The sequence below is a fragment of the Alligator sinensis genome, unplaced genomic scaffold (assembly GCF_000455745.1).
Source record: "Alligator sinensis unplaced genomic scaffold, ASM45574v1 scaffold111_1, whole genome shotgun sequence".
Taxonomy (NCBI): Eukaryota; Metazoa; Chordata; order Crocodylia; family Alligatoridae; genus Alligator; species Alligator sinensis.
Window position 1 is genome coordinate 2,181,968 of NW_005841875.1, and position 18,717 is coordinate 2,200,684.

At 39.0% G+C, this 18,717-nt stretch overlaps 2 protein-coding genes across 9 annotated transcripts in view; both read right to left on the reverse strand.

The window, feature by feature from the left end:
* The window catches only part of CATSPER3 (cation channel sperm associated 3), a 59,631-nt gene extending 54,459 nt beyond the window's left edge, over positions 1 to 5,172 (reverse strand). For all 4 annotated transcript variants that reach the window (XR_003092490.1, XR_003092487.1, XR_003092488.1 and 1 more), the window contains exon 1: positions 5,052 to 5,172. The gene's annotated coding sequence lies outside the window, so the exon portion shown is untranslated. The remainder of the gene's footprint in view (positions 1 to 5,051) is intronic.
* Positions 1 to 18,717, reverse strand: part of PCBD2 (pterin-4 alpha-carbinolamine dehydratase 2) — a 32,046-nt gene that overhangs the window by 11,682 nt on the left and 1,647 nt on the right. For 2 of the 5 annotated variants that reach the window (XM_006017196.3, XM_025196041.1), the window contains exon 2: positions 14,140 to 14,271. In XM_006017196.3, coding sequence (XP_006017258.1) covers positions 14,140 to 14,271 — 132 coding nt within the window. Of the gene's footprint in view, positions 1 to 963; positions 1,802 to 5,051; positions 5,189 to 14,125; positions 14,272 to 18,717 lie in introns of those variants that run through there. The other 3 variants (XM_025196044.1, XM_025196042.1, XM_025196043.1) reach the window with 3 other exon arrangements.

Below are 18,717 nucleotides of genomic sequence, written 5' to 3' on the forward strand. Positions count from 1 at the left end.
CTATGTATTTCTAAAGTTACTGAAAATGCAATTTTCTGAGTTATGTTAGAATCAAAGGCATTGCCTGCCAAGTTTAGCACAAATCTAAACTGTGGGGTAAGTTGCCAGAAAACAGGTGCAAATAGAGTTTGCTCCATTTGGCATTCAGTGAAACCTGAAATCACGAACAGTTGTGCCAAGGAAGTCATCACGAGCAGTAAAGGGATGTTGTAGAAAAAACAGCTAACAAAGGTGCACAGCTAAAGCTGCATTTCACTCTTCCCTCTTCTACTTCCCAGAACTGCACCAACACATATATATCGGGAGAGCAGTAGCAAGCAAAATAGAACGTACCCTGCAGATCAGAAACAAGAAGCACCCACTACATGGCCACGCTGCAGCTTCTAGAAGATTAAAATCACGGAAAAGCTTGCTATAGCACAGCCACCGACTGAAACACTGACAGCTACACGTATAAAAATGTGGCAATCGCAACTAGAGACGATGCAGGAAGGAATTAGGATGCATAGCGAAACAGCAAAATATCTACCTGCAGGCACGCAGACTGACTGGCCAACACAGAGAAATTTGAACAGACGCTGAACACTGGTCAGTAAGACTAAAATTAATGTGCAACCGTAGGGATGCTCTATCAATGCGAACACCACGTGTGAATATGAAGGAAACTTTCAGACTACAGAATACCTACTGCCTGCCCACCTTAAAGGAACCATGCACCAACAAGGACTTTGCTAAGGCTACAGTTCAAGCAATAATAGTGTGCGCCCATTTCTGGACCCAAATTTGAACATGGTGGCAGGATGCAAGGAGGAGACTCTTCCCTTAGCCGTTTTGCTACTTGCACCTCCCTCCTACTATTTCCTCAGTTATAAATTATATTCCTCTTTTGCACCCTTCCAGAAATTCAAACATGGGCAATTTGCACTATCGCTGACCTCACATCTGGACTTGCTGCCCACTTACACTTTCTCAGACTTCTGGATTTGGCCCTACAAACAAACATTTTTCCTTGGAACTGATGCTGCACATGGTTATGCGGTGGGATGCAGGACATCAGTTGTACCATCCTTTGTCACCTTCCAAACCACAATGTTACTCGAGGATCCTCTTCCCATTTGTTTTTTACTGCAGTGAGAATACAACGAAAAGTCACGTGCAGGCAGCAGGTAACATCCACATCATTCAACAAAACAGTATTGCATCCAAACAAAACACCTGTCCCATCTTTTTTTATATACCTGGATAGAAACGAGAAGACCAAACCATTGTTTTAGACTGACATGAAAAAAAAAAGAAAGGAAAGAAAAAAACAAGGAAAACTACTTTCTGCTGTTGCCAAGACATTTTAAAGTTCTTCGTGCTCCGCTAGGAAGTGCTTTGCTTTACAAGCTTTTGTCCCTGCCAACTAACTGCTCCGATACACTTTTCTAGAGAGCATATTGGTTTGTTTACACAGGCAAACTAGACTACTTACTTTTACCATGAAGACTACTGAAAAATATGTAAGATCCCTGAAATAGAGGGGAATCACAAAAATCACAACACAACCCCACAAAACAAAATGACGCTGCTCTACAATGTCATCCCTGCAATTGTGCCATCTGCTTTGTAGTCTGTTCTAATCTCCCCAGACAAATCTTAAGAACTGACAAAAATGCTGCATGTAGCCATCTTTACTTTGCTGCTTTTACTAATGGCCCTACAAAAAAATTCCTAAAAAAGGAACATTCAGCTTTGCACTGTAACCTAGGGCTCAGTAATACAGCACATTGAATTAGAAGAATCACTTTGTCTAAAGCAAAGAGTTAATTGAAGAAAAAAAAGAAAGTTCTGATTGAACAGTATTATACTAAGAGATTGATTACTGAATCCCATGCAAGCAGTCTTAGTAACAAACTTCAGAATGGTAAACGTATGCGAGCTTAGAAAGTATTCCCACAAGTATTATCTGCAATTGATAATTTCACATAGAAATAGGTACTAATATTTAGAAAGCAACCCTTGCCCAACGGTCTAAATGCACAACAGGACAGTACCATTTCTATGCAATTTTTTTTCAAAATGAGGGTTAGTCAAACTTTAAAGTATTTGAAGCCTTCAAAGATTTGTACAATATTTGTACTAAGCTGCATTTTTCTGTTACTAATATTTTTATAACATGCACGCCATAAAGAAAAAAAATGGAAAAAAGAATGAAGAGGTTCCATATCTGACCAGAGACATAGAGGAAATTGTCCCAGCTACGACAGGAAATGGACTTTCCCCTTCTACCTCCTAAGCATATTTTTTAATGCACTTTGTGCTCAAAAATGAAAAAACAAGGGCTTCACACAGAAAGTTTAGGCCAGATAAAATACCCATTTAAAGAAATGGAACTTTTTTTTGTAAATAGGCTTTTTGCACCCAACCAAAAAACATTAAATAATACAATGAAGCCCTCATTAACTGAGCACCTGTTAAAGCAATCAGTCACTTAAAATAATAAACTCTCTTTGCTGTGCAACTGAAAGGACAATGATAATTTGACTTGTTAAAATAAATGCAGAGTCCAGCAAATCAAAACACTGGACATACGGTAATAAACTCTCAAACAAAAAACTACAGAAAATAAAACTAGTCATAAAATGCATTTTGGCCCTGTTCCAACTTTTTTCAGTTTTATACACCTGAATCCTCCATTAACTTACTGTACTCACCTTGATGCTTTGTACTGTACAGTGTTCTGGATGTTAAATGCCCTTGAGCACGTATAGCTATATCCTAGCACAGGGCTACATTAAGTGCTCCGTAATGAACCAGTTCAGAAAAGCACTTAAGCAAATGCTTAACTCCAGGCATGCACTCAAAATCTTTAATAGAACTTAAACGGTGTTTTCTGAATAGGCATCTTTTCTAAACTGGCATCTAAGTTAAACAGCAAAAAGCCTGAGAAATGCATTAGTTATCTTATGCCATCTCTGACAAATGCCCACCCCTACCCCCAAAACCAACTTAGGGACAAAAAATAAAATTCTGCTTCTTTCTAAATTTTTTTTTTTTCATTTGCAGAGCACAGAGTGGATTCCATTCTTTGGCTATGAAAATGAACTGAACCTGCCATATAATTAATTGATGACATAAGCAACACCAATACAAAACTCTTCTTTTGTCAAGATTACATGTGATACCAGTTTAATATCCAAAATATTCTTTCCTAAAGAGGAAATTATACCTTGCCTTTGATGATCTTTTAAGTCTCTGCCATCTATGATCCTAACAAGATATCAAAGGGTAAAAAGAAAACCATCACCTTATGATGGATCAAAAGCAGCAGCAGTAGACATTTATCACCATCATCATCATCATCAGGGATCTTCTTACCATCACTTTTTTCTTTGATTGCTTTTAAAACAAGAGCGAGCAAACTAACAAGACACAACTCATAATCAATCATTCAAATATGTCACAGAGGAAAGGGTTAGAAATTATAAAATGGTCAGGGGAGAGGAACAAGAACTGCAGATCCAGTTAGGGAGAACTTTTTTCCCCACCAAGTGTGGTTAATCTGTACACACTTTCATACTGAGACCTCAGCAGATTTATATAGAATTATTGTTTCTGAAATATTAATACCATTTAAGAAAAATGTTACAGAGAACCATCATCATTTTAAGGTCAGTTTGGTCTGAGCCAGGGTTATTAATGTCCATGATCTGTATCCAAAGATAAAAATAGAAAGTTTCAAGATAAAGCATTTACTATAATAGATTTCTTATTTGAAGGTTCCACTGAATCCTTTCAAAGCAGAATAGGGAGACAAGGCCCATCTTCCTAGAAAGCATGGAGGAAGCAGAGAAAGAAAAAGACTTAAAAAACCCCTGTAATGTTTAGGCAGTCCACATCTCTTAAAAGCAAGTTACAATTTGCTTTATGCAGCAAATTATGCAATCAGTATTAAATATAATTCCAGGTAATTTATTTGCTAATATTCATATTTAGAGCAATTGCTCAAATGAGGCTAGCAACAGAGAAATGAGCAGCAAGAGTGCTACGTTAAGCACATTATTAAAAAGAAAAATAGATTAATTTTATTAAGTAATGCTTGGGATAATGGTACATGACCTATACTTAACATTTTAAGCTGCCTCAAAAAGCTCTTGGTGTGCTCAAGGTCTATGACTAAGTGCCAAAGAGCAGATGTAACATAATATTCTGGGGGATAGTCAGCCCATTTGAAATATATACATTGTTCATCAGGAGAATATATATATTTTTCCTCTTTTTTTTTTTGCAAGTATCTTTTTCGCCTGTCTACTCACACAAATACACCATTTTACAAACAGATTCATGCCTGAAATGGGTGCTGTTCACAAACAGTGAATACTGATTTTCATTTTGCAGTGGATCTCAAACTGTGTATTAAAAAAATCCACATGTACAAAATACATGAGATAAAATACAATCCTTTGTACCAAAGATTAACTTTTATATATGGCTATTATTTTTATTAGAGTGGATACTTAAAAGAAGTCTGCATAACTAACAATGTAGGCTTGTAAAGCAAGTAATGTTTTTGCCTGCTACCTCCAACTGTCCACTTCCACCAGGTGACAGGAATTCCTCTAACAACGTACATCCTGATAAAATAAAAACTATTTTTTTAAACTACTACCAGTCAAGATTCAATCACACCCCTCCAAATCCAAGGACAAGAACACTTCTGCATGAAGCATAAAATAAATAAATAAGTGCAAGGGGCAAAATGCCTTCAACTCTTGCTGAAGTTAACGTTAAGTTGAGGGTACTCAGCACCTCAGAGGACAGGGCCAAAAATTAGAACAATGTTCCTAACTGACCAGTCCGCCCTTCCCCAAAGCAAATTTCATGCAAATCCCTCAAAGGCTTCACAGTCAGTTTCATGTTATTACGAGACATAAGCAAGTTTGCATCTGAACCCAACAAAATTAAAAGAAGAAAATGGCAAATGGAGAGGAGGGGGGAGTGAAAGTCCCCCAAACACATTTAAAGCTGGTTTACAGCTTTATGAAAGACGAATGAAAAATTATACTCACATCACACTGATAAACTGTGGGTCTGCCAGTGGTTTTTCAGAGCAGATGTAACATTTTAGCAAATGCGATTGTTTGTGAAAGAAATAATTCTGATCAAAAACGAAACTGCAGCCAGCGCAAGCCCTGCACTTTGTCACTCTAATCCATTCTGACAGGAAGCAGTAAGTGGAGATTCCTACTGTGAAAGGAGCAGATGTGAAAGGTCAGCCTTGGCCTGGAACTTCAAAACCGTTAACGTGTAAAACAGTGTGCATTAAAGCCTGAAACAGCTAACCGCTGGATTAACGGATGTCCGCTAAGTGGGTTTGATGTGCTTTTGGCAAGTAATGGTTAATTTTTAAATAGGTGCATTGTAATTTTTTTTTAAATTTTGTACTTTTTACTAGCCAGAATCCATGTTTAATTACAATTGCAGAGTATAATATCCCTTAACATGGCTTTTCCTTATGCTCTGGGGGTGGGGGGGAAGCTACAAGTGTAAAATGCTATTTACAAGTTTTTAAAAATTTGCTCACGTTCACCATTCCAAAAGCAAGGGCATGCAAGAGATTAAATGCAATCAAGCTAGAGAAAACTGCCTATCTGCAATGAAATTAGTATCTTCCTACTCCTATAATGCTACCTAGTAATTCAAGGAAGTTTAAAAACGATTCTGAATAAAGATAAAGGACATGGGCTGAATAAACCTCCCTCATTGAAACAGTCCAACTGAATGCAACACTGTCCCAGTATTTGTCAATACTGGTTTAACAAACACAGGAGGGTGCCAAATATTAGTTAAAATTATGAACAGCATGAAGATATCTGGAAACTAATGATAGGATTAAATGGTAGTCTTGTCTCTGTAACCATTTCCCTTATAAAACACCGTTATATCATATGCAGTGACACATCATTAAAATGCATGTACAGAATATATACAGTTTCAAGACATGGGGCACTTCCACTTTTTTTTTTTTTATAAATCTAATAAACCCCTGTGAGGAATTAAAAGCATCCTTACAGGCCTATTTTACTACTTCAAATTAAACCACTGGAGACAATCCTTCGAGATTAATAGATTAACACAGTCCTAGATAGATGCTCATATAATAATGTTTATGTAAGTGATAATAGCTCTACACTAACCATCCAAGACATGTATTTGTGCAACTGGAGAACAGACAAACAGTCACTCAGACAGTTTCTTGGTCTCTTTACTCTGGATAACACAGGTTTAACTGTGCTGTAGCATGCACAGAAATGCCAGCAAGACCTCTCCCTGCTTGGAAGTACACTATTCTTTTGTTATTTATGTAATAACCCTCTGACCCTGGAAGAAAAGAAAAGGAAGCAGCAAAGAACTCCTATATCTGTCATAATCTAAGCTCTAAATCACCACTGAATCTTAAGCAAAACCAAACTGAGATGAACTTGTGCTTAGAGTAACTGAAAAATCAAAACTTTTACCTCCTACACTTTACCTGCCAAGTGTGGTGGTCAGGCAAGCCTTTCCCAACACTTACAAAACATACTTTTAAAAAAAGAAAAGCCTATATTATTTTAAATTAATAAGCAGAATTTACCAGCATGTAACATTCCTACCCAAGGAAAGTGAAATGCAGAAGTCTGTCCCGAATCTTCAATGTATATGCTTCATTTTAATATAACTGCTGTAGCATCATTTTTAACATGTGTTTATATTGCACTATTACTATTATTGCAGGAGGACCCAAAGTTGACAAACCAGTGCTGGATGCTGTACAGAGTGACAGCAATCTAAAATAGAAGACGTTTCAAGTGGATGAGACAAATAAATGAGTTGGGCTGGAAGACATAGTTCTTAGCTGTTTGGTAGCAGCAATCACAACCCACCATCCGCCTGGCCAAAACCCGGTTGTGGTTTTCTGTCTGTTACAAGGGCTTGAGTTTTGAGGATGGAATTCCAGGAGGTTGAAGAGTAAAGGAAAGACAGGAAGTTGTTCATATATGATTATTTAAAAGGAAGGAGAAAGAAGTTTAAAAAGTTAAACTGAAAACATTTTGGAAGAGATGGTCTTCACTGTGTGTGTTACACAGGAACTGATTGCATTGGCCACCAGTAAATAATAAATAAAAGTACTTGTCACCGCCCAACAAGAAAGGGTTAAATTTTGTCTGGCAGAAAACTGATGGAAAGCTGCCAGCACAACAGCCCCTGTACAACTTTGCAATATTTCTCATCAGAAGGATACTACTACTGCCAGTTGAATGGCAGTGTTATTGGAAACAGAATATTCTGACCAAGACACTATTGTCATCTCTTCCGTTTTTAAAAGTCAGGGAGGCAAATCTTAAACTTTCAGATGAATAATCTCCTGAGAACCACCATTTAATTTTCATCCAAAAGTTCGGCACTCCAGCTTTCCAGACCTAATGGCATACTAGGATGTGGGTAGATGGAATGTGTCCAGGTCCCACAGCTGGAACTTGACCCTACGACCTCCTGACTCAGAGGCAAGAGTGTTATTTACTAAGTCAATCAGGAGCATAAACTTAAGGAAGGTGTGATCATACAGGAATAATATATTTTTACTATGCTAAGTTTTGAAACCGTTGAATCAGTTCACTCAAACAATTTTGGCCTGTGAATTAATCTCCGCAAGTCCTGAAAATGTTACTATCAGTTTCTAATAAAGAAAAATGTCAACAGGCAGATAGACCCGCAATTCAATATCCACGCTTTATTTTCAAATACAAAGATTTTTCTCAACTCTGTAAACCCGCTCATAAATAATTCTGATTTATAGTAAATCAGCTATTGTATTCATAAATGCAGGGAAGTTAGTGAACAACGTAACTACCAAAAGAAATACTTCCATAACTTTGCAGGTGCACAAATCATAGCATATGGGAGAGGACTCAAAAGGATAATGGGAAATGAAGCGGTTTGGGAAAGACTATATGAAAAACAGCACCTACCTAGGTGGATATAAAACCCATTCTTCTCTTTCAAGAGGCAATCGAAAGCAAAAGTCCAACAGAGAGGCAAGCAGTCAAGAGTTATGCATTAAAATAGCTAACCCGCCAAATAAACGAAAATTGGTTTGTCTTCTGATTAGCAAAACTGACAATAATGGACTCACATTGCTCATTCTTTGAGGTTAAACACAACTGACATGAGCTACACCTGAAACCAATCAGTGCTGAGGCTTTGAGAAGATTCACACGCGAGGACTAAATTTGTCACAAATGGGTTGGTTTCCGATCCTAATGTAGCCAAGTTGCTTTACTCTGACCTCCATTTAACAAATCAACTTAATGGGCACTGGGAGTGCTATAAAACTTAACAATGGAGTGATTTTAACTTTTAAAATATAGTTATGAAGCAAAATGTTGGAGAGCTCCTTCAATACTGGAAATCAAATTAAATCTAGACATTTTTTAACAGTCTTGACAGATATAATCCTAGTTACCATGTAAATTTATGGTAAGCTGCTGTGATATTAGCCACAGGTGCTACTTTTAATATATGGGCCGCATCTGGCTGGGAATAAAGTTTCTCAGAGGACTGAAAATGACCTCACTATCAGACAATGGAGGGGGAAAAAAACAAGACCATTGTGGCATATAAAAAGCTGGAGATGTGGTCCACAACTGAATATTTTACGTAAAATTCATTTTAACCCTACAGATTGTAAGTTAAAGGATATTATATTTTCAATACATAAAAGGCGTGGACATATTTCAACCAAACAGCCAAAAGATTAAGTACGTAAAACAGCTATGAAAGACTCTGGCAATGAACATAAAAACAAATTTCCCAACCTTTGATCAATACAGAAGACAAAATGATGTGCCGAGAAATTGTGAGGGGGAAGGAAGCATTGACACGAATTAAGTTCAGGAGCATTTGGCCCTGCTATGCAATGAGTTAAACTAAGCTGAAGTGACTGCAACAACCAAAACAGCACTAATTCACAAAGAGTGTGTCCCACCTATCCCAGTTTCAAGGGATTTGAAAAGTTTGTGAAGTTCTTCATGGTCATTAATCAAGGTGAACGCACCTAAAAAAAAGGATTCATGCCAAGGGATTGTCACCAAGTAAGAAGATTAAAACAAATAAAGACCATTCACCACAAATCCTAGTAAGTTAGTTTTGATATATAAGCCACTGATACTCCACTTATAACAGGGACAATCAGTTATAAAAGACTAAAGTGACTATGTTGTACCATAGCTAAAGCAAAGTAACTGGAAATTCATATGGGACATATGTAACCGAAAAAACAGTCTGCTCCAGTAGACACTCTCTGAGATTTTTGTCGTGTTATTACAGGTCTGGAGGAGGAGAGTTGGCAAGTAGAAAAATGTAGTGTAAGAACTTGAATGATTTAATTTCCTATGAAATAACTCTTCAGAAGCTCTGCAAGTCTCCTTTAAACAACTGCTCAAAAAGACAAGATTTTGCACTATCAGCAAAACACATTTGCTAATTTCTTGCTATCCATGAGCCCCAAAGTGCTGTTAGGCATGTCTTCTTCCATCAGACTTAATTTTTTTTTTTAAATAGAGTGTTCTGTATTTAAGACATGATTATTAAAAAAAAGCCTCTTGTAAAGCACATAAATCTACTGTCAATGTCTTCTTAAGAGTAGAAGCATATACTTCACCTCTGCAGAAACAATATGCTGGATTAAAAACTGTCCTATCAAGTTTAAGGAACACCATCATCTGGAAATTAAAATAGAAAGACATTTTAAAAATGAGAATAAAAAAAAAGTAGCTATAAGCATTAAACCTGACACCAGAGTGGCCATGACAACCCTGGTGGTTTTCAACCACATCCTTCTAAATCTCACCTCCCTCCCACCCCAATTTTGCTATTCAGTGAAACCACAAAAAAAGAAAATAGACCAAATAAACAAGAAATGAGTGAAAATGGGTGTACACAAAACAAACCTAAACATATCCTCTCAATTCTCTTTTAATTCTTACTAATTCTAGATGTTGTTCATAAAAACAGTAGGTTACATATTTCTCAGGAAGACTGCAGTTATGTGGCCACTGTTTTGTGCGATTAGTTCCTCAAACACTTCAGAGGACAGGAATTCCAAGAGAACTGACAGATATTACCTTCTCTAGACCACCAACTTTTCAAAATTATTGCCAGAAATTTCTGCAAATGAAATGCTTATTTGCTAACATCACCACTGAGCCCCTGCAACATTGAGCCTACTTCCATAACTCTCCTAGACTCCAGGTTTTGCTTTGGCGAGTGGAAACAGGTTGGCTGCTCTATATGAGAGCGAGGAACATTTTGTTTCAGTATCTGTTGCACAGAAATTTCTGACTCATTAACAGGTTTTGAGCCACACTTCCTTTTTGTAATACAGAATGCATTGAAAGCCACATGACTTCATTTCTTCTTTATTCATTCTCTCTAACATGCCTCTATTCACCCCTCTTAGGTAAGGTTCTTACTACCATCTGTACCCTGTCAATTCACGCAAAGAGGGCGTAGGTAGAACAGAGCGATGCCACAGGCAGACAAGGAGTCACAACCTTGGGTTTGTTGTCTTGTCAGCTAATAAAGAACTTTATTTGTAGAAAATATATCTGTGAACCCAATAAGAAACATCAGCATCAGGCTGCACTGCTGCTGTTATTTCATTCATGTGAGGGCACATGGTAGGCAATCTGCTTCTAGAGCTGTTACAGGAGTCACTGTTAAATAGTTTGGTACTAAAATTTCTTATGTTTCAGTCCCAGAGTCAGAACCTTCCGCTAGGAAGGATCCACAAATAAGTCGAGAAAGATCTCAGTATGGATAGAAGGATTTGTGCATGAGGATCAAAGTGGTAGGAGTCAGGTTTTGAGGTTCCAGCTCCCCAGAGAGGGACATCTTTGCCCGTGACTGGACAATGCATAGCAAAATGTGGTCTCAATTCCTCCACTAAATTAGTCAGTAGAAGTCCTTCAACTCAGCACACAGAGGCCTGCATATCTGAAGACAGAAGCTCACAAATTCTAAGTTAGGTGGCAGCGCAGACATATAGAACTGAAATTTCATTATAGTATTTGTTGGGTGAGTGTTACAACCAAGGATCAATTGAAAGGTGCTGGTAATAGAGCACAATCGCCATTTTAGAGCAGCTATATTGAGGTTTGTGGTCCGGGAAAGTCTACAGGACTTTTAAAGCACCACACCATCACCCTACAGACTAAAGAAGAAATGTGGCTGTCTGCATCTGGCTGGTGGTTTTTATAACTTGGGCAGTAAGTGAGCACAATCAAAGGCAGGGTGAGGAACTGACATTTAAGATAAAGCTGCTACTCAGCTGAGGACTGAGGAACAAGCCGTGCTAGACATTACGTGCTTTTCCTTCAGGATTGGATGAAGAAGTCTAGAACACTATGAACATCAACACTGTCCAAACTAGGATATGGGCATCTAGGGTGCACTGAGCAACTACAAAACAGAAAATAGTTGGCAAAACAAAGTATGTTTATTAGCATACTTTATGAATATTTCTAGCATTTTCCAACTCATTTGAGGAAAAAAGAAAATCCAAAGGCCCATTTTTAGAAAATATAACTTCAAAACAACAAACACCATAAGGGGTTTAAAATGAAGCCTTGTGTTATAAAAGAATTCTACAAGCCAGAAGTGTCATTAGTTTGTCAGTGACTTAAAAGGCAGCCTATTTCTGATAGCTTTTAACCAAGTTAATCTCAGTCTGAAAGCTTCAGGAATCTAAATAACTCTCATTTCACAGAAGTTTCATTTCATGCTCATGCTGAAAATAATATACATAAACCAAGTTCATGTCTACACATTTGCACGACTTTATAATAAAAGTTGTGTTTATATTTTTAACATCTGTTGACATACATAGACTTTGTAAACCTGGCAGAGATTTTAAAGCCACAAAATTTTCCATGCATTGTGCGCATTATCTGTGAGAAGCAATAAAAAAGGCAATGAATACATTAATCATACCAATATCATCTGCAAAACATAAATCTGAAATACCTTTCAAGTCAGCTCAACTACTCGATTTTTTACACACCTGATTTTATGCCATCTGTAAAAGGGCAAGATGAAGATCACTGAGGAAATTATATTTCTCAGCTCTCTGACTTTTACTAAATACTCATACTTGAAGTACTGTAAACAGAAGATTTATTACAAGAAATAAAAGAACTTGTACCTAAAAGTCCATTTTTATTAAAGGCCTGAAAAACTCTCATACTACAAAGCAGGCATATAGCTCCATTTTAGCACTTTGTTTCCCAGAGCTGTGATATGAATTTAGTGCTTTGGAGAAGTCCTGCTAAGTGCTGCGTGAGGACATTAGTAAATATAGGTCCTGGACTAAACAGGTACACTTTTAATCCGTCCTCTGTACCAACTTCCCAGGAGATAAACATTTGCTCTCTAAATCCAGCTGCAAACATTCATGCGTGTTCTAGCCAGAAATCCCACACTAAGTCATTCCCCATGGCTGGGAGATCACCAGCTTCTCCAGTTTGGAATTTCAAATGGAAGGTGTTGTACCCTGCAGCTGCCTCAATTTTTTTTAGATGTTCATGGGTGAAATTCAGCCCTCAGATACAAGCACATAACCCCCTGAACTGCAATAAGAGCTGGAGAAAGAATTTGGCCCCTGTGTGTTTCTTCAGTGGAAGGCATAGCTGAAAGTGCCATGTGTCACCACCTGGAAGTTCTGAATCCTGAAGTCAATTTTCAACCCTTCTCGCAACGATAACAGCATTCAGTTTTATATAGACCTAATATTTGTAAGGACTACAAAAATGGCAAGAACTCCAATCAACCCCTTCCAGCCACCTGGAGCAGTTGATTCCAAAAAAGGACCATATTTAAGATGATACATAGGAAGGGGCACCTAACAGGCTATTCTGCTCCACACTGCTCCCAGTCTTAGGCTTAATGTACTCTATTACATACATATTCTGACTCCCCACCCTGGTACATTAATTTCTCCAAATTGCAGCTTTATGAATAGCTAACTTTTACCCTGTAACATTCTGAGGATAAATCCTATTAAAAAAAGTCTATAATTTAATCCCTCCTGGTATCCTTCACTGATCTAATAGGGTGGCTTTTCCAGATTTCTGTTGCTGGACTGTGTGTGTTCCAGTCTCTCTGGTCCATATTTTTTCAGGTCTGTTCCTTAAAGCTGTCTGATTGAAATGATTTATTTAAACTTACTTACAGTCTACAAAGGCTATTTTATACCAACTTTAATAAAAGCACTCCCACTTGTGCTCAGCCAACAGGCTCTCTAATTACACTGGGGTCTGAAATGCTCCAAACACAAATACTCAGACTTCGAAACCTGCAGCACAGCTTGTCCCTGAGCCGACATCTCGCTGCCTTTGGCTCTTTAATTCTCCCACCCTTCCCCGGAAGCTCATCTAGGTCTCATGTGCACTCTGGCCTGGTTTTTTTCCCTCCTTTGTTGCCCCATAGTTTGCTTGGTCTGAAGCTGTTTTGCTCCATTATTAACTTTCAGACTGAAAGTGCAACTCAGGAAAAATGGAGTCATGTCTTCATGCACACACCCTTATGGCAGTGCTGCCTTACCTGCTCTGTATGACATGGAATGATGCTGCCAGTTTCCTTTGTGTCCCCTTTATGACAAATAAAGTATTTGAAACAAAACAAAAAATTAGCTAGCATTGCACACCATCATTGTCACATTTCACCACCAAGGTCCCCTACAGACTTGTGTCTGGATTATACCATAGCCACAGAACTAAACAGCATGCTAGGCAGCCCTTCAAAGTTACTGTCAACAAACATAAATAGATACCTTATGCTAAAAGTCCAGTAGGCACAACCCAGCATCCTCGGGCGTTGTGGCGGAGAAGAAAAAGAGTATCTTGCTAGAAACAAGTCACTTTTGCAAAAATATCCCCCTCCCCTGGGAAAGGGGAAGTCTTTCAAAAATAAAATAGGCACTGGCAATAATCTTCATCTAAACTATTCCTATTGATAAAAGATTTTTCTTCAAGCAAACACTCCCAAGTTCGTGGATATGAATATTTCCCCACTAAGATCATAATGCAAAGCAAAACAATCAATTTACCTTTGAATAGTTACCTGATTAAAATTTTTGAAATTGAACTCTTTGTAGATGGCATCTCTTTCACCTAACTCAGACCATCCCGAAGATTTGAGGTCAAGTAAAACTTGATTCCTTTCCTCTGTGGTCAGCCAGTGTGACTGGGAAGACTATCAAGGGGGAAAGAAAAGAAATTCCAGAACCAAGGTTAATGTCATCTCTTTTCCTTATACAATACAAAAAAACAAACATGTGCTTAAATTGTGGCTATGCATTATAGAAATGTAATCCTTCAGGCTACCAGCAGTGGAAAATTTATTATAGGGCTTCCTTGCACTTTATAGTTGTATAGAATAGCATAACTCCCCAGGTAATGGAGTCAAGAAACCTACCTGTTTCGTGAATTCAGTTATCTACTCAAACCTAACTCTGAGACAGCGATTTACTCTAGCACTGTGATAAAGTATGCACTACTGATCACAGGCATACGTGTGATAGGTAGCATGATTTAGTCTCATGTGTACTTGGCCTATGAGAATTATGCGCAGGATGTAAAGCTTGAAATAATTCCTGACAACTCAGTTCTGATATTTTCTCTCATTTAAATACTAAGCTAAATTAAATTTACAAAAAACATGAAACTGAATGAAAGTTAGCAAGCATAAATCAATTTTAAATTAGAAAGCACAAAGGCAACCAGAACCTGCCATGTATTATCAGCATTGTATCTTACAGTTCCTAAGAAGCCCAAAAAGAATTAAAAAATTAGGAAGAAAAGAATTTAAACTAATTGTTTTTAAAAAGACTTCTCCCAAATAAAATATACCCCATTGTATCTCAAATCTGCACTAAAAACTCCACTGATAGTACTGACAAGTTCTGCATTAGGGTAAGTGCTCTCACACCACTATAAATCTAGAGTAGCTAAATTAAACAGGGTTACCTGTTTTCAGAAAAAGTCTCATATTTGGGAATGTACTTGAGCACATTTAACTTTGAGCTAATGAGAAGTCCTATTGAAGCCAATGAGACTACCCAGACGTTTAATGCATTCATAATAGAAACCTGAGTTACTTGCTAATACAAATCCTAAGTTACCATGAGGTTAGAATCAGACCTGAAGGATAGCTGACTGTTTTAAATGTTTCCTAACTTTCTCCATGAAAATATAAAATACCCTGCCTTCCAGAAGGTCTGAGCTATTAATGTGATACTATACTTGATCCAGAGACACCCAAGCCTCTGTTTCTGATCACTGGTTTGTCCTAAGCTCATATTAGAAACATAATGGTAGATCGGGGAGAAACTCCCAGTTATAAACTTCAAGTGGCCTTTATGCTGTCATATTATTAAATCAACATAATTTTGTGAAAAATTACTAACATTAGATGAAATATTTTTGATCAAACATTGCAAGAGAACATTTATGTTGGGAGAGCCACACAAATATGTGTGTGTGTGCGCGTGTGTGCATTTGCACAACTATTTATTTTGACAATTTTAAAATGTGCAGTAATAACACTCTGGCAATGCCAGTCTACGTAGACTTCAGTTGCTGTGATCTCGCACTGAATTTGCGACTCATTTGGCAAAGCTGATAGGTAAAACCAATAAACAATGTTTTGCAAATTCAGTCCAATACATACATGTGTATGCCGTATGTCGGTTCAGGTATAAAAAGTTAGCTCTTCACCACTAGATGGTGCTATATATTAAATCAGAACAAAAAGTAATTCAATTAATTCTGGTTAAGAAACAAAACAGGTTTAAAGCCTGCTCTTTATTACCAAATGATCTTATGACAGAAAACTACAATAAATATGTGCATCACTTAAAAAAGAAACAGATATAGGTATAGGCATCAACACAGCACCTGCTATTTAACTCCAAGCAGAAAAACATTTTAACTGACAGCAAGGGAACAAGAGCAGTTTAATCAGTTGTACTAACTAGATCTGTATGTAGAACTATTTTGATTTGGTTAGACTTGTCCTTTTTTTAAACAGAGCTGTTTTAAATACCAAAAAAATAATGTTTCAATTTAATTTTGTCTCTCCAATCTACTTCCTCTGCTTTAATATAAAAATTAAATGTCCCAGTATCGTATTAGTGCTGCCATAGCAACTTTTCTGGATTAGAATGTATTTTATACCTGGTTTTAAAACACATATAAATGTACCCAAAAGTTAGTCTTTGGCCTGAAATTAGTCATGCATGTCCTCCCCCAAGAGGAGCTTGAGAAAGTTCTGTTCAGTGGTTTTCAAAGCAACAAACCACAAAACGGGGATCTGGGGGTACAATGGAGTTCGCCCTGTTGTGGCTGAGGAAATTGTCATTCTTAAACCAGTTAAGACATGTCAGTTGCTTTCTTGGGGCCTGATCTAAACCCTACTTAAGTCAAAGAGTCTATCCAATGACTTCAGATTAACCCCTTGGTATTCAGGTTTAAAAAAAAAGCCCTAGATTTTTGTTAGCCACAAACTTGGTCCTCACTGAGCAATACCACATTTGACAGTGTATAAAGTTTGTTTATAAATAATAGTTGTAAAGGTCACGTTCTGTAGATGTGTATGCCAACACAAAACTGCCACTGACTGAAGAAGTTCAGCAGAAAAAGCACATGCAGCATACATTAACCTATTTTTAAAGCAAGAGAGAGAAGCACAAGGCTCCAGGCACACACACCTGTCATATCATACAACGGAGCACAGCTCAACCCCACTGAAAATGTGGAAAAGTTCACCGAAAACAAACACAGCATGGACACTAAACTGCAAATATAAGACTTGGCCTACAAAATGATGACAAGTGACCCATGATTTACTGATTACGTAAGATGGGCCCTGAAGCTAGTTAATAAATAGCAGCAGATTTATTTGAAAGCGGTCTAAGGAAGGTAGAGAGGGATCCGAGTTAAAAGCATTCACCTCCTGTAACAGACTCATATATTACAAAAAAAATTTTTGTGGGTGCGGGGAGAGTTAAGGTCTCATCTTGCATATATGATTATCTACTCCTTGATATAAAAATCAGAATTGCTATGCTCTACAAAACCTGAACTGCCAGGTACTTTTGCCTCCTGGGAGAACAGAACGGGGACCCAAGCTGAGACGTACAAGTTAAACAGCCAACTCAAGATGCTTGTTCAGGGCCCACGCGATACCCCCACTGATATCCACTTGGGGTTTACTACTCTACCAAATACACTCCTAATGTATTTTTCAAGGCAGCATCTTGTAGAGGACTCTGCATTCAAATCAGCATTTTGGGAATGAGGGGATGGAACAGCCAGCTTGGGTGTGAAGGGCACCTGTGTGAAGGATAACAGGGAAAAGGCTAAGTCTTGTTCAGGAAACTTACTTTCCTGGTTGACAAGGTTTCTTTGAGTGAATCCAATCTCTTTTATTAGACCAACTGAAATAGTTGGAAAAGTTTTTCTTAGCAAGCTTTTGGGTTTAGAAACCCTTCGCCAGGCTGAGGAAGCATCTGTAGTTGGTGCGTGCTCTTGCAAGCGACACTAGCTCCTCAACCAGAAGCAATGTGGCCAGCTCCACGTGCAGCCTTGGGCATCTCCCTGCTTCCAGGCAAGGAGACAGCCCATCCGGGAAGTTCCCCATGCAGCCAAAGCTGGGTGCAGCCAGAACACTTCCTCTTGCGAAGTTTCCTCATGAAAATCAAACTCAGGCATGGTTTGCTCAGAACGAGGCTGGCTCATGAAAAGCAAGCTTGGGCAACTCGCCCAAGAGGCCGATGCTTTCTTCTTTAGAGCCATCCAGTGCAGGGCTGCCAATACAACTGAAACCGGGGAGGCCGGTCCCCACGGACAGGAACCCCCAGGCAAAGTGAAGCAAGGGAGAAGCGACTCCATGTGTGCTTTTATAGCGGGTAAGTGTAAAGCGGCATAATGAGACGAGAGTCCCAACGGACTGCCTTGTGCAAACACGAGCGACCTGCACCTATCGCACACGTGCACGGCAACCCTTCCTCTCTTCTGCACCTAACTGGACTGTAGGTGTAAGCGATTCAACCTGGGGGCTCTCCGCATTTCAAGGCTGCGAGGAGGGGTTGGGGCTGTCTGAGAGAGAGGGGCTTCCCCATCACGCACCTACACCTCGTTCGATCCCTCTGAAAATGCCAGAGCTTAGCGTTCAGTCATTTCTTGACCGTGAAAAATAACAGAGCCATTCTTCTGTTGCAGAGATGTGAAAGACCCGAACAGATCAGGATGGTTTTGACACCACCGGTTTCCCTCGCTTTATGTTGCACGCGCGTTCCTGGAAAGCGGGCGTCACTCGAACTTGCACGAAGGGAACCCGCTTTACAATGTCACGGACAGGGCAAGGCCTCGACTGTACGGCCCCACGGACAGGACCGTTTTGGGCTCACCCAGACCACCAGCGCGCACGCGCAGGCACCGCCGCCCGCCCTCACGGGGAGGCGACCACGGGACACCGAGCGAGGTGCGGGGCGCCTCGCTCCCACAATGCACCGCGCCGGGCACCTGACGGCACGCTGCCACCGTACCGCCGCGTGACGGCGCGCGCAGCCAGTGTGGGGATAGAAAGGGCCGTCGCGTGAGGGCGACTCGGCCCAGGCAGAGCCCGCGCGGCTTCCTC